Genomic DNA, 16,207 nt, shown 5'->3' with positions numbered 1-16,207 from the left:
AAAAAAGATTCAATTCAAAGGCTCGAAGAACAGCTAGAAAGCGGTAACATGTGAGCCCCACGGCAGAGTGATGGCGCCTCGGTGTCCACGTGGACCCAGCTTTTTTATGTATGTACGGAAATAGCCTCATGATCGACAGGTACAATGACTTGGCATCTAAACTTGAATAGAAGCTGTTCAAAGGGTGTTTAGGTCATTTAAGTAACAGCTTAACGTTGTCCACACGCAATTAGAATTAGCAGCGGAAAAGGTTTGTAGTCATTTTCGGTGCCTTTTACCCAAACAAATTTCGATTGTCTAAAACACCCTTGCAAGAAAGAAAAATGTTTAAAATGCGAGACGTGGCAGTTATGGTCCTGAGTAGGGCTATTTTGGTAAATAAAATCCACACAAGGCCATAATTTGAATTAAATAAAAAAATCAAGTTTTTTCAAGTAAGAATACCAACAGGTGAGGAAGGCATGAACACAAGGCTAGACACTTCAAAAGGACCAGCTTTTTGAATTTTAAACTTGCCCAAATACAGCTTTAGCTAAGTACACACTATGATCGTCACTATAGAAACTCACTCACATTCCTCAACATATCAGATATCATGCCGTTAGTGAAGCCCCGGCCCCATTGATCAGGTGGCTAAAACTACAGTTATGATGAGAGATGCTGTGTATAACCTACACAGATCCGACGGCACGTGTCAGTCAATTTGGCGGTGCCAAGTCAGCATCTTATATGGAATTAACAAAAAGTTGGCGGGTCGGAGGGAGAGAGAGCTGGGGTGGCTGCATCCTCTCTCTCTCTCTCTCTCTCTCTCTCTCTCTCTCTGCTTTTAAGTTTACCAGCAGCAGCAGCACCTGCACTTCCTCTCCTTTTCAATTCTTATTAAGCATACCTTTCTAGCATTCTTTCCTTATTTTTCGTTCACTCTCTGCAATCCTCCATCTCATCATTCCTTCAAAATACGCTTCATCTCACCCTGACACCTCTTCCTCTTCTTCTACTTCTGAAACACAGCATCTATTAATCGACCTCCGTCACTCTCATCTGAATTCAGAACTCGATGATCGTAACATAGATTGTAGATTTTTAATCATGGTAAGCTTCCTATTCATCTGTTGTTCATTTTTATTCATCAGCTATAATCTTTTGTTCTGTCCAAATTCTGAGTTGGATGATCATCATATGCCTATGTTTTTGTTTCTCCCTGATCTTTGGTTGGTGCAGGGGACTCCGGTGAATATTATAGTCGGATCACATGTATGGGTAGAGGATTCGGAACTCGCATGGATTGATGGAGAAGTAACAGAGATCAAAGGCAGTGATGCCACCATAGTTACCACAGATGGAAAAACGGTAACCTTAACTGCTTCATTAATTAAACACTCTCGTTCCCACTAACTTGGAATGTACCAGACGATCTGCATTAGATTTTTCGGTGTGTGTTTGTGTGTGTTTATATATATGTTAATGTAAATATGTTTCTTTATATAATTGAATTTACGGTGTACAAACGGGCGAAGAAATTTGAATCTAAAACAGTTTAGAGCACTGCAAGCCATTTTCAGGGGATTATACAATATTAAACAAACATGCATCAAATGTCTACGTGACGTTAAGTTTCTGAAAATTTAACAAATGTCTAAGTGACGTTAAGTTTCTGAAAATTTAACATCTGTATTGTTGTTAGATTTCTGGACCGGGTGAAATCTCATATGGATGAAATATTTAACTAGAGAACCCAACAGCTGGTCATGGGCAAGAGACTACTAGTCAAACAGTCAATTATATTTGCATCTCTATTTTGTTCTTGAAAGAGATGCATCGGAGTTGATGACTTATGAAACTTCTAATCATCTATTGATCAGATACATCTCGAAGTAAAACTTTTCTTTCAATTTCAGGTTGTGGCCAATCTCTCCAGCATTTACCCGCAAGACACAGAAGCACCACCAGCTGGTGTCGATGATATGACTAAATTAGCTTACCTCCATGAGCCAGGGGTCCTACATAACCTTGCATCTCGGTTTGCTCTTAATGAGATATATGTGAGTCCATTAATTTCTACTCAGTGTATGTTATGAAAGTTGTGCTGCCCAACATGTCATAGACAGAAATTGAGAAAACTAACAATAATTGGAATTAACAGACTTATACAGGGAACATTCTAATAGCAGTAAACCCTTTTCGGAGGTTACCACATTTGTATGATGTTCATATGATGGAGCAGTACAAGGGAGCTACTTTTGGGGAGCTCAGTCCCCATCTTTTTGCTGTTGCAGATGCTTGCTACAGGTATATCTGATACATATTTGGGTTCCAGACCAACATTGATAATTTGAGTTATCTGATACATATACTCGGTAAATTTACTCCATATGTCAGAGCAATGATCAATGAACAAGGAAGCCAATCCATCTTAGTAAGTGGAGAGAGTGGTGCTGGAAAAACAGAGACAACAAAAATGCTTATGAGATATCTTGCTTTCATGGGCGGTAGATCAGGGACCGAGGGAAGGACAGTTGAACAACAGGTTTTGGAGGTAAGCATTATTGTACTTACTTTATAATATGAGATTTTCATGTAAAGATTTAGACTAAGTTAATTGTCTTGTTCTTCTTCAAAAAAAAAAAAGATTAAGTTATTTGTCTACCATGTCTTACAGTCTAATCCTGTCTTGGAAGCATTTGGCAATGCCAAAACTGTGAAGAACAACAACTCCAGGTGAGAATTTAAGGCATTCTTCCATTTTATATTTCAACTAACAAGAAGTTTTATGACAAGGGGATTGTGTGTATCAGTCGTTTTGGTAAATTTGTTGAGATCCAATTTAATAAGCATGGAAAAATCTCTGGAGCTGCTGTTCGTACATATCTTCTTGAACGGTCACGTGTTTGCCAGGTCTCTGATCCTGAGAGGAACTACCATTGCTTTTACATGCTTTGTGCAGCACCACCAGAGGTACCCCATGTCCTAAGTTGGTTGTATACCTGCTTAATGATGCACAGTTTAACTAAACAATAATGCAATCTACTGCAATGTACCTGATTTATGCCAAATGACCAGCTAAAACTGACGGTCCCTCACAGGATGTAAAGAGGTTCAAGCTTGGGGACCCAAGGACATTCCACTATCTAAACCAAACAAACTGTTATGAAGTAGCAAATGTAAATGATGCCAGGGAGTATCTGGAGACCAGAAATGCAATGGATATTGTGGGGATCAGTGAAGAAGAACAGGTACTATGTAGGAAAAGAAATTAAAAATAAAAAGAAAGATGCTGTGATATATTTGAATTAAATGAGGTTTTTCTTTGTGCAGGATGCAATATTCCGGGTAGTAGCTGCAATCCTTCATCTCGGGAATATTGACTTCATCAAGGGGAAGGAAGTAGATTCTTCCAAAGTCAAGGATGAAAAGTCACTCTTCCATCTTCAAACAGCTGCTGAGTTGCTTATGTATTAATTCTGATCTTGGTCCACTTAAATGAATCTTGTTTGTTAGTTCGCTAATGGATGCTTTTCCTCCCTGGTTTGTTCCTGATATAGAACTTGGTGCTTCTACCCAGGTGTGATGAGAAGGCTCTAGAAGATTCACTTTGTAAGCGTGTTATAGTTACCCCTGATGGTAATATTACAAAACCTCTTGATCCAGCCGCAGCTGCATTAAATCGTGATGCCCTGGCAAAAACAGTGTACTCCAGACTATTTGACTGGTAAATACTTCAGTCGTCAGTAGAAAATTAATTCTTACAAATTGTCTCATCCCAGAGAGGGAAATTAAACTAATCCAGCTCTAGGTTTCTGAACTTCGGCACACACAAATATATCAACCTTGTCAAGGCTACTTTGCACACCTTTACAAATCAACTAAATCAAAATCCTCAGAAAAGTTAGACTGAATCAGTGGATGCAAGTACATCAAAAACTTTTCCACCTGTAAAACTTGCTTGAATTGACTAGGTTCAATCCAGTTTTTGACCAACTTAAATCAATTATATTTCCTCTTCCTAATCAGTAACAACTATCAAAAGAGTATTATAAATACAAAATAATATAAAAAAGTTCTACACTCAAAGATTTCTCTGAGATCTTTTAACTAAAATGTAATAAATGAATTCCCCCTATTTCTTTTCTTTTTGTTATGTCTTTTAGGATTTATGCTTTATTTTCTCTGATTCTTCATTGTTATATTCTAATTTAAGTTCTGAATTTTATCCATTTTGAGTTGCTAGATGCTTTTATTGTTGACTCAACTAAACCAATTCTTATTTTCCGATCTATATTCTTTAATCTCTCTCTCTCTCTCTCTAAACTTTGGGGCAAGGGCATTAGTATACTGACTGATGGTCAGTATTCGGAATACCAATGTTAAACCCTCTATAAATATCTTTCATATCTGGAATACTTCTAGTGTGCATTAGTTCCTTTTTTCTAACTCTAATCTATTCTAGGAGAGTTTTCTTGGTAAAAGAATCACTACGATAATTCCATATATGGTATGATGTTCATTTTTATTATCCCCAATAGGATTGTGGACAAAATCAACAGTTCTATTGGCCAGGATCCTAACGCTGCCAGCATAATTGGAGTTCTTGACATCTATGGGTTTGAGAGCTTCAAAGTTAACAGGTAATCCATACAGTTTTTTGAGGTTCCCCATGAGATAGACATTCTAAGCCTCGATCCAATTGTCAATTAGATCTCATAATATGCCTGTGTGTCAGCTTTGAGCAACTTTGCATCAACTTCACCAATGAGAAGTTGCAACAGCATTTTAATCAAGTAAGAATAGAAAAAAAATTGATTTCATCTGGTCACACCCAAACAGAAGGCTTTCACTATGACTGAGAACTGAAAAAACTTCTATGTCCCACAGCATGTATTTAAAATGGAACAGGAAGAGTATACAAAGGAGGAGATCAACTGGAGTTATGTAGAATTTGTAGATAACCAAGATGTGCTGGATCTTATAGAGAAGGTATTTTATCAAAGTCAATTTTGTATTATTACAATGCTATTGCTACATAATTTAGATCAGGAAAAGGAGAAAAAGAAAAAGAAAAGACCTTGGAATACTGATTCTTTGTGCCTATATGCAGAAATCTGGAGGAATAATTGCTCTTCTTGATGAAGCATGGTACACACTTCTCACATCTTATTTTATTAACATCCCTACATGAAAAAAGATCATAACAACAGAATGTCAATCTATTTCAATTTTAGTCAATATTTTGAGTTTATATCTTACACTTAGGGCACTGGACACATATTGATTTAACAATTGATGATTTCTAGATGTTCCAGTCCATGAAACATCATATTCACTATCCTTTCTTTCTTCTCTCAGCAACTCCCTGCATCTCTCTTCTGCTATATCTTCTCCCCTGCTCCACAAAAATGTAGTATAAGCATAAAGGCAGAATAAACTCTTCTTGACCATTAATTTAATTTAACTTCTGGTGCAGTATGTTTTTCACTAGTTGATTAACTTCTAGATGTTTCAGTTCATGAAATATCCTACTCTGACCACCTCCTCCCTACTCTCAACAACCTTCACAATCTTTCTTGTGTCATATCCTCAACTTAATCTATGGTGCAGTATGTTTCCAAAGTCCACCCATGAGACATTTGCACAAAAGATGTATCAGACATATAAAGGACATAAGCGCTTCAGCAAACCCAAGCTTGCCCGTACAGACTTCACCATTAACCATTATGCTGGTGATGTAAGAAAATCCTGAAATTATGACTTAAACTTCAAGTTCTTTATTTTATGATAACTAGTTAGTTCCTAATTCTTAGAGTTAATGGACAACAGGTTACATACCAAGCAGATCATTTTCTAGACAAAAACAAGGATTATGTTGTAGCAGAACATCAAGCTCTGCTGAATGCATCCAAATGCTCTTTTGTTGCAAATCTCTTCCCTCCGCTGCCTGAGGAAACTTCAAAGCAATCCAAATTTTCATCTATTGGTACCCGCTTCAAGGTAAGTCAAGATTATACAAGGTATAAATTAAAAGTAAATATTGAAACCTCTCCATCCTGATTCATTATTGCCTTCGAAATCATAATCCAGCAACAACTGCAATCTTTAATGGAAACCTTGAACATGACGGAGCCACATTACATCAGATGTGTGAAGCCAAATGCTGTTCTAAAGCCAGGAATCTTTGAGAACTTCAATGTCTTAAACCAGTTGCGATGTGGGGTGAGTTCCATCCTCTATGATAACTGAATGTGAAGACTTTGGCATTGTTTACTCTATGCTTCTATTATAAATAATTTCCTTCTGGTGGACACTGTGGCAGGGTGTGCTAGAGGCAATTAGAATAAGTTGTGCTGGTTACCCCACAAAGAGAACATTTGATGAGTTCCTTGATCGTTTTGGAATGCTTGCTCCAGATATTCTAGATGGGTATAAGTTTCTTACTCCTCCAAACCCCAACAAAAAAGTAAAACTAAAAACAAAAAGAACCTTCAAGATTTGGTCTATAGGATGGGAATATGGGATGAGAAAACGTAGCCTCTCATTGGTGGTACTATGTGCCTTGACCAACTATGCCACTAAATGTAAACGTAGTAAACTATTTGCATTGATGACTCTTCATCTTATATAATAGCATTATTAGTAGATTCAATGACTGTAATTTAACTTCAGTGCTTTGTATCCTTTATCCTATGACAGCTCTGATGAAAAATCAGCATGTGTAGCCGTATGTGACAGAATGGGTTTGAAGGGCTACCAGGTATGTCCAGGAGATGGGATTAAATACATTATAAAAATAAATAAACAAAACTTGTTACCCCTCTCCATGGCTTTATTAACGAAATATTTTAATTGATAATTGCCCTCAAATATTAATTTTCTATTACAGATTGGGAAGACAAAGGTGTTTCTTAGAGCTGGGCAGATGGCTGAATTAGATGCAAGAAGAATTGAAGTCTTAGCTAATGCTGCAAGACGAATTCAGAGACAAATCCGTACACATCTCACTAGGAAGGAGTTCATTTCCCTACGGAAGGCAACCATTCACATGCAGAAACTATGGAGAGGTTTCTTGTTCTTAAACCATTTATGTTTCTCATGAAATCTCTGAAGAAATCCATTATCCAGATGGTGAGATGATCTTCTTTTTTTTTTTTGCTTCTGCATCATACAGGGCAGCTTTCACGCAAGCTATATGAACACATGAGAAGGGAGGATGCCTCAATTCGAGTGCAAAAACATGCACGAGCTCATACAGCTAGAAAAGCATATAAAGAATTACGGGCATCAGCAATTGTTATTCAAGCTGGTTTGCGAGCAATGGCAGCACACAATGAATATAGATACAGAAGGAGAACCAAGGCTGCAATGATTATGCAGGTAGATACATTCCCTCTAGAACCTTATAGTTCAATCCTTGGAAACCTCAATTCTGAGATGAACAACAGAAAGGACTCTAAAGAATCAGACTAAGTCATCAAGACCAAGGAAAGTAATATATTAATTCTTGCGTTTTACAGACTTGGTGGCGGAGATTCCAAGCACTTTCTGCTTACAAACAGAAGAAGAAGGCATCTGTTACACTTCAGTGTCTCTGGAGAGCTAGGGTAGCAAGGAAGGAACTTAGAAAGCTCAAAATGGTGAGCTCTTTCTTCTTTGTACAACCAAACGTTATTTGTTTAAAGGAATCTTCTGAACTATTTTTTTAAACAAGGCCTTTTCTGTAATGGCTATGTGAAAACAAAAAATAAACTTTATGTAGATAAAAGTTGATTGCGACATTTTCCATGCAGGCTGCTAGAGAAACAGGGGCACTAAAAGAAGCCAAGGATAAACTGGAGAAGCGCGTTGAAGAGCTAACATGGCGACTAGAATTCGAAAAACACATGAGGGTATGATTCTCTTTCATTTTGTTTAATCTACCTGGATATTCTTGAAAGGCTTCACCATGTACAGTAGAGTACAACAATTCTATATCTATGTTTTCAGACCTTTACTCATCACCAATAGAATCATCTAGGTATTGAGATAGCCATGTGAAATGGAATCTTTTGTATTGGCTAGTTGGTTTATGTCATCAATAGTGATGTTGAAAGCAGTAAATCCATGGGTTCTTAATTCATAATGCCTTGGCAGGATAATATCAGAGATTTGGAATCCCTTGAGCATTTTTGACATGTACTAGATTGTACAAGTAGCCAAACAACCTTTTTACAATTGAGATACTAAAGATTGATGCTAAGTGCTTAAGTAAATAAGGTCCTTTTAAGCTTATTGAATAAATAATCCATTTTCTTCTCATAGATTGACCTTGAAGAAGCAAATGGAAAAGAAATTGCAAGGTTGCAATCTGCTTTGCATGAAATTCAAGAACAATTCGATGAAGCTCAAGCTGCAATCATCAGAGAAAAAGAAGCAGCAAAAATAGCCATTGAACAAGCACCACCAGTCATCAAAGAAGTGCCTGTTGTGGACAACACCAAGATAGAGTTCCTGACAAATCACAATAGGGAACTTGAGGTAAAATCTTAAGGCTCTTCAGCTTCTATTAGGGAATATCATCAATTTTATAAACCAATATAGATTATGAATATACAGGATGAGCTAAGTAAGCTAAATAAGAGGGTTGAGGAATTTGAAAGAAGATATTCTGAGGTTGAGAAAGAGAACATATCAAGGCTCAAAGAGGCAGAAGAATCACAGTCAATAATATCTCAGTTGCAAGAGACTATTGAAAGGTGATAAAACTAATGCTAATAAGTTTCTATTAAATTGGTAATTGAACAATCATAATAGATTTTGACTACTTCCTGTCTTTTCCTTCAGACTAGAATTGAACTTGTCCAACTTGGAATCTGAGAACCAGGTTCTACGTCAGCAGGCTTTGGTTGCATCAGCAAATGAGGAGCTCTCTGAAGAAGTGAAAATGTATAAATCTATAACATAGAACTCCTTTTTATCTTGCATACTTAAAAGAAAGGTTCAAAGAAGGAAAAATCTTGATTCCACAGTCACCAAAAAAGTTGATAACTAGGTTAACTACGGAAATATTATATGACTAGTAGACTATAAGAGAATTTGTCAAAGATCAACTTTCACAAGCATAGTGATTGGACTAAGTTAACTTTGTTAAGTGAAACTGCCTATTGATTCATCTACCTTTTTGTATATCTTGAATTAAGTTATAGTGTCATAACTCATAACCATGGGTTTTCCCAATCTTGGGCTTTTTTTTTGTGGCTTCAAAAGACAAAAAGTTTTGCAATCTGACTGAACTTCACTTCTGTCCAGCCTTCAAAGCAAGATTGCAAAGCTGGAGTCTGAGAATGAAATGCTCCGCAATCAGGCACCAGTCATAGTAGAGAAATTGGTTACTCCTGACCGGACACAGCCACAAGTCACCAAGGTACACTGACAGTCAAACATTCATTGTATAGTACATTTCTATGAACTTTTCATTGACTTATATTTTATAATGGTAAAGAGTTTTGAGAATGGACATCAAACAGAAGAAGAGTTGAAGACAACAAAAGTATTCTCAGCATCATTCAATGAAGTTTCCTTAAATAGGAGGCCATTGATGAGAAACAACTGTTCTTTAAAATTAGTTAATAATCTGAAAATTGTTCTGTTTTGCAGGAGTCAGTGCCTCTTGCAGTTCCCCTCAATAAACAAAAATTCCTAACAGATAGGCAACAAGTATGCAGCTGAACTTTACAATAGGAATCTTTACATGAATGAGTGATCTCCAACAGATATTGCTTGTTCGACATGCATTACTAACATTATTATTTTTTCCTATTCAAACCAGGAAAGCCATGATATGCTTATAAAGTGTCTCATGGAAGATAAGCAATTTGACAAGAACAGACCTATTGCTGCTTGTATTATCTATAAGACACTTCTTCAGTGGAGATCCTTTGAAGCAGAAAAGACAAACATATTTGATCGGATTATTCATACAATCCGTTCATCAATTGAGGTGGTGCCATTTCAGAATCCTGAGGTTATTTGACATGTTATGGATATCTTCTAATTAAGCAATAGATATACAAGTTAGAGTGATAAAAATAGGTTTTACATGTAAGATTGATTTTCTTCATTATACCTTACAGAACCAAAACATCAGTGAACTTGCCTACTGGCTCTCAACAACATCTACCCTTCTGTTTCTTCTACAAAATACACTCAAGGCAGGCAATGCACCAAGCCTTACACACCGTAGCCGAACCTCACCAACCACCTTGTTTGGTAGAATGGCTCAAGTAAAGCTCTCTCTAGTAAAATTATTTTAATTTCACATACCCTGTATTACAAAATGAGGGGATGTAAAAAATATAATGGTCTGAGATATATTGTCAGGGTCTTCGTTCATCACCATCAGGGATGGGGATTTCAAGTGGGTACAGTGGAATGGTAGGCAAGCCTGAAATCCAATCAAGAGTTGAAGCTAAATACCCTGCCCTACTATTTAAACAACACCTAACCGCATATGTTGAAAAGATATATGGGATGATCCGTGACAGTTTGAAAAAAGAGATTACTTCATTCCTGAATTTGTGTATACAGGTAAGCAGTTTATATAAGCATGAGTTTCCAATTCAAGAAAAATAATCTGCATACTTTGAACCTTTCTACAACTAGATTCTCATATTAACAGGCGCCAAGATCTGCAAGGGTCAGATCAGTAAAAGGGTCATCTAAAAATATACATTCAAATATAGTTGCAAAACAACAAGCATCAAGTATACACTGGCAAAGCATTGTTGGATGCCTAGATCATACCTTGGATATAATGTGCAACAATTATGTAAGTGGGAATCCTCCATCATCTCATCATCATCATCATCTTAATGTTCAATAACCAACTTCTAAGATGTACAGGTTCCTTCCATGATCATAAGAAAAACCTTCAGTCAGGTGTTCTCATTCATAAATGTGCAACTTTTTAACAGGTATACAACTTTTGCCCATCCAATAAAGCCCATGCCCAGAAAATCCTTTTGTGATTCTGGGTTCCTAAAATCACCTAGAACTAGATATAATGGTAGTATCTACTTTTAAATTGCAAATGATTATCAATCCCAACCATCTAAGCAATACAAACCCCACTGGTTTTTTCTGCAGTTTATTGCTTCGTCGTGAGTGCTGCTCATTTAGCAATGGAGAATATGTAAAAGCTGGTTTGCAAGAACTGGAGCAGTGGTGCACCAAGGCAACAGACCAGGTAAGTATATCTTCCTAGCCAAGCCATATTATATTCCAGGATGGAGAGGAAAGAAAATACTCATAACTCCATTGTGTTGCAGTTTGCTGGATCCTCATGGGATGAACTCCAGCACATAAGGCAGGCTGTTGGGTTTTTGGTATGTATATTTCATCTCTGATCACCAATTTTATTACCTGATTTCAAGAGTATGCATTCTCTATTAATTTAATTGTTTTTCTTTTCCTGTATGCAGGTTTCACATCAAAAGCCTCACAAATCCTTGGATGAGATCACAAATGAAATTTGCCCGGTAAGCTGAACAGAAGCTATACATTTATAATAGCCAACTAAACATTTTAGTGAAACTCAACTTTCAGTACAAGTACAACTGCTAGTAATTCTCTATGAAAAAGATCCATTAAAGCTACCAATTTCTTTTTCCAGGTGTTGAGCATTCCACAGATATATCGCATTGGGACAATGTTTTGGGATGACAAATATGGGACCCAAGGATTATCTCCAGATGTATGTTTCCCTTGAAAATATACTTATTGCTTCTCCATTTTCCTCAAAATGTTTGGGAGTCCCTGCTATAAAATATTAAACCTACAGTAGCCTACTTTGACATCTATCATGTTTGGAAAGATCCTCAACAATGGCTCAATCCTTCTCATGCATTCCATGCCCTTTCCTCTTTCTCCTCTTTCCATGTCATATAAGAAAACAGATGTAAAATAGATGGCCCCAAAAGTTGCCTTTGGTTCTCTTTCTTTAACATGTCTAGGAAGCGAACCCACAAACAATAGAATCACTGGTTTCTGGACTTTGAAACCACTTTCATGCATCTCAGACATCAGAAAGAATTAAAATAGAACCTAATCCTAACTTTGGCAATTGGGTCTCTCAGGTAATTGGCAAGATGAGGACACTGGTGACAGAAGATTCAGCTAGCATGCCAAATAACTCTTTCTTGCTTGACGTTGACTCAAGGTAATCAATCATAGAAATCCACTAATTGCCTATTTTTCCCCAAAAGGTGGAACTAATAACAATATAGACCTTATAAGAGTCTGAAGAAGAAAATCTCTTAATTTTAACTACTGATTTTACAAATTGCAGCATACCTTTCTCTCTGGAAGAGATATCCAGATCATTTCAAGACATAAGCCTGTCCGACATGGACCCACCCCCTCTGCTCCGTCAGACTTCCGAGTTTAATTTCCTGTTGCAACGGACAGATTGAGCACCATACTTCCATTTTTCCCTTTGCATCCATACAGATAAAAGAAAAGAAACAGTATGACTTACTATTATTTTTTCATTATTTTCACAAGTGAGTGAGTGTTCGGTATGTAAATTTTCCTCTTTTATTTTGTCCTCATTCGGTCATAGATTTTTTTTTTTTCATTCAAAGTTGTGCCATTGGGATTGAGCGTCCAGAGTGAAGAAAAGACTACATATATTTTTTCTTTTTCTTTTTTTTCTTCAATGTAATAAGAGAAAGGCAGAAAGAAAGAGCGAGCAACTGTAGTTTTTTCTCTTTTTTGGGGGGGATAGATGAGTAATTGAGGTTCTGTATGTATGTTTTTCATCCTTGAAATTGGTTCTTGTTGATCAGGCAAGCTTTGTTATCGAGTGCAGGATGAAACCCTGATAAAGCTTCCAAAACCTCCATGAATACAAATGCAAATCAAAACTTCAATCTCTTCTATTATTTGGCAGATTAATAGTGAGTAGAGATAAAAACCGAAGAAGTTTGTTAATGAGAAGCGAGAGTACCTAAATTAAGCCCAAGATTTCGTAAAAGTTAGAACCTGAGATGGCTGTCCACAGTCGCTGTTGAAGACTCTAGATTCAATCTAGATAGGAAGTGGGAAATCGTCCATTTGTGCAATGCATTTATAGGTTTGCGTTTACTCTCTCTCTCTCTCTCTCTCTCTCGATATAACATTTGCCCTTGGATTTCGGCAGATTTACAGGTAGTTTCTAACGGTTGTGTGGCTTTCCATTCCAAGTTCTAAGTTCTAACGTGTCAAACGGTTTCGCGGGAAATGGAAGAGGTGAGCGTATTTCGGTTGAAACCGAAAAGCTGAAGCGAATTTTTTTGGTTCAGTTACTTTGGTTTTTCGGTTGAAGTATTTTGGTTACCGGTTTCTGTTCTCAGATTTGAAAGTTCGGTTAACCGAAAGAAATCGGTCTGATCTGGTTTTAATTGGATAGGAAATTCGGTTCGGTTTTGGTTTCTCTCTTGGAATTTCAATTAATTCGACTTGTCTATTCGATTCAGCTATTAATCAAAAGAACTGAATGCCCACTCACAAATTTTCTTGAACAGGTCAAACCCCGAAACAGTTACTGTAGGGGCGTATCGGAGGGTCACGGATACGATAGATATCGGCCAAATACAGTCTAATACAGAAGCAAGGAAGGCTTCTGGGCTGAAAACCGGCAACTTGTCGCCAGAAAGCCTGTTTCTCGACAAGTCCATCAACAGCAGGCGATGAATGTTAGAAATGGATTCAGGAACTGACCCAGAAAATCTGTTATTAGACAACAGGAGTATCATGAGAGCTCTAGCCTTGCCGATGGTTGCTGGCAATTCCCCGAAGGAGTTGCTTCTCGAAAGGGAAAGACAAGTTAATTTGAGATTGAAACAGACGAGGTGGGAGCGAATCTGTAACTCTGTAAGCTGTTGTCTGATAGAATTAGACTGCCAATATCCAGTTCAGCAAGCCATTTGGAGAAAGGGTCCTTGAAGTTCATTCTCACTCAAATCCAAGAAATCAAGACTTGTTCGAATAGAAACCCAATCGGGGATGCCGCTAGCAATTCGACCAGGATCTCAAAGACAATCGAGATAACGTGCATTTCCACTGTTATTCCAGATTTCCAGGTGAGGCTATTCCCCCCAAGATGAATCTCGTTCGGACCTTTGATGTCGAACAACCATGGAGGAATCACTCCGGAGAGCCTGTTATTGTTGAATTGAAGTGTTTCCAACCTGCCCAACTTCTGTATTAAGGATGGAATTCCGCCAGTCAATTGGTTCCGGCTTAAGGCCAAAGTCGAGAGGTCGGAAAGTTCTCCAATATCAATCGGAAACTCCATCGACAAGGAATTGTTTCGCAAGTCCAACACCTGCAATTCCCTTGAATTCAAGATTGATGATGGGATCCCACCAGAGAATTGATTCTGGCGAAGTGATAAATATTGCAAATTGCAATTGAGTGAGGTTTCCAACCTCCATAGGGATAATTTCATAGCCATGGAGAAAATTCTCGTCCAAATCTAACAGCTCCAAGTTCTGTAAGAGCACCCACATCCCCACTTAGAGTTCCACTGAAGGAGTTACTACTTAAATCGTGGTAGCGGAGACGTGTCAGACGGAACGGAACAGCTGAGGAGGAATAGACCCGTTGCCGTTGGCGAAGGCCACCTGCAAAAAATTCTCCTTGTATGAAATTGGATGAGATGTCTAGTGTGATGAAGCTTCTAATTTGGAAGAGTGGAATCAAGACCGTAGAACTCACAGGAGACTCTAGAGCTAGTCTGGGGACATTAATGGAGTAAAAATTAATTGAGACCGATCGATCACAGGCCTTGAAGGGGATGACCGAGTATCACATACAGGTCACCATGTTCCACCTACAACAACCAGAATTGGAGTTCCATGTCACTATATAATCCAAAGAACTGCTGCTCATCAGAGGAAACATTATTTGTAATGGGTTTTCCAATCAGTGCAGATTTGAACTGAAGAAGGGTTGTTTGTGATGTTCTGGACAGCAGACACAAGCATTATACGAGAGCGCAAATATGAAGAAATAAGATCCATTTAATTTGGGTTTCCCCAGACGCAACTCTCAGCAGAAGGGCCTAGCTAGGATACATGAAGTGGTTGAAGGTGAGAAGGGGTGTCTAGGAGGAAGTAGAAGCAGCGCGAATATTATACGTGTACGAGAGTCAATGCAGCAAAGACTTGAGAAAATATTGGTGGCAATAGTGGCTTCTGTTGACACTTGAATATGAGGGTTTCGGAGTATTGAGTCAGTCGAGCTTTTGGAATTTGCAAAGCCATGTATTAAATGGAGCCAATTATATTAACACACTGTCAGCGGGAACCCAGGAAATGGGTTGGTGGATGTATTTTTATTTTGACTTGTTTTTTTTTGTGTAATACAAGGAATATAAACTACATAGAATGATAGAATAAAACCATTCGACCCAACTCTCTACCAGTTCTCTTCTTAATTTTCTTTGACCCATTTATTTTTTTGGCCTGGAGTGGGGGTTATTGACCCATAACCATAAGATAATCAATTTGAGAAAACCCACATGATTACCTCTCTTCTTTCCATTCAGAAGATGCGAATTAAGGGAACCAAATGGTCAGGATTTACAGGTGGGGTTAGGGTTACTCTCTCTACAGGCTCAGGTTTTGGTTTGGTGCCTACTCTGATTGGTGGCCCAATTAAACATATCCCCATTCCCAGGGTTCAGTTTTGGCCTCCTTACCATTAATATGAACCTAAACAAATACAAAATAGTATATGTTTATATTCATAATTCTAACTTAAAATAAAGAAATAATATTAAAAATTATTACTTTATAAACATTAATGAAGTAAACAATTTACCAAATTTACATTTATATCAAAAATTGTTTTTTACTCTCAATAAATTTATACAAATAAAAATATTAATAATAGATAATTATTTTAGTACTAAAATTTCATAAATTTGTACATTATATGTATCTTCAAATTTTATATATTTATTTATAAATTATTCATTGATATTTTAATTTAGACTAAAAATAACATATTTATTATTTAAAAAAATAAAAAATTGTTTACAAAATATTCAAGAATATAATATTAAATTAAATTTATCAAATCCACTAATTTAAATTTATATAAAAAATGATTTGTTATTTAAGAAAAACTGTAGAAAATAAAAATGTTAATAATGGAATCGTTGCTTTAATAATTAAAAATTATGAATTTCATATGA

General features: G+C 37.0%; 1 protein-coding gene and 2 long non-coding RNA genes across 4 annotated transcripts; 2 read left to right on the top strand and 1 right to left on the bottom strand.

Annotated features, from left to right (window-relative positions):
* The first annotated feature begins 915 nt into the window (after nucleotides 1-915).
* Nucleotides 916-12,832, top strand: LOC148844518 (myosin-12-like). Of its 2 annotated transcripts, none has more exons than XM_088953579.1 (39): nucleotides 916-1,092; nucleotides 1,222-1,350; nucleotides 1,899-2,042; nucleotides 2,144-2,289; nucleotides 2,380-2,536; nucleotides 2,660-2,718; nucleotides 2,796-2,955; nucleotides 3,084-3,233; nucleotides 3,316-3,452; nucleotides 3,563-3,709; nucleotides 4,524-4,625; nucleotides 4,721-4,778; nucleotides 4,873-4,974; nucleotides 5,096-5,133; nucleotides 5,596-5,722; nucleotides 5,815-5,985; nucleotides 6,076-6,207; nucleotides 6,308-6,414; nucleotides 6,685-6,745; nucleotides 6,875-7,052; nucleotides 7,160-7,365; nucleotides 7,506-7,625; nucleotides 7,779-7,877; nucleotides 8,290-8,505; nucleotides 8,584-8,723; nucleotides 8,812-8,913; nucleotides 9,277-9,391; nucleotides 9,625-9,684; nucleotides 9,797-9,967; nucleotides 10,101-10,250; nucleotides 10,348-10,554; nucleotides 10,646-10,795; nucleotides 10,870-10,940; nucleotides 11,113-11,212; nucleotides 11,295-11,351; nucleotides 11,448-11,504; nucleotides 11,639-11,719; nucleotides 12,102-12,184; nucleotides 12,314-12,832. In XM_088953579.1, the coding sequence occupies exons 1-39, from the start codon at nucleotides 1,090-1,092 to the stop codon at nucleotides 12,435-12,437; spliced, it is 4,617 nt and encodes a 1,538-aa protein (XP_088809705.1). In that variant the 5' UTR covers nucleotides 916-1,089; the 3' UTR covers nucleotides 12,438-12,832. The 2 variants fall into 2 exon arrangements, with proteins under 2 accessions (XP_088809705.1, XP_088809704.1); XM_088953578.1 differs by having other exon boundaries at nucleotides 959-1,092; nucleotides 9,797-9,991.
* Nucleotides 10,771-13,057, bottom strand: LOC148844517 (uncharacterized). Its single transcript, XR_016101962.1, has 3 exons — nucleotides 12,974-13,057; nucleotides 12,319-12,416; nucleotides 10,771-10,873 (listed from the first exon to the last, which is right to left on the bottom strand). It is a non-coding gene; the product is annotated as an uncharacterized LOC148844517 (long non-coding RNA).
* Nucleotides 13,056-15,422, top strand: LOC148844516 (uncharacterized). Its single transcript, XR_016101963.1, has 2 exons — nucleotides 13,056-13,254; nucleotides 13,530-15,422. It is a non-coding gene; the product is annotated as an uncharacterized LOC148844516 (long non-coding RNA).
* Nucleotides 15,423-16,207: the final 785 nt, after the last annotated feature.

This window comes from Nelumbo lutea, chromosome 7 (assembly GCF_056320005.1).
Source record: "Nelumbo lutea isolate HS-2025 chromosome 7, American lotus-T2T, whole genome shotgun sequence".
NCBI classification, from domain to species: domain Eukaryota; kingdom Viridiplantae; phylum Streptophyta; class Magnoliopsida; order Proteales; family Nelumbonaceae; genus Nelumbo; species Nelumbo lutea.
The sequence above is the reverse complement of the archived record's forward strand: the minus strand, read 5'-3'. Positions and strand labels throughout refer to the sequence as shown.

What these genes read in the sequence shown, in the direction of transcription:
- LOC148844518 (XM_088953578.1), top strand. An exon ending in TACTCCAGACTATTTGACTG is followed by an intron (nt 3,710 to 4,523) that starts GTAAATACTTCA and finishes TATCCCCAATAG; the next exon opens with GATTGTGGACAAAATCAACA. An exon ending in TGCAACAGCATTTTAATCAA is followed by an intron (nt 4,779 to 4,872) that starts GTAAGAATAGAA and finishes TATGTCCCACAG; the next exon opens with CATGTATTTAAAATGGAACA.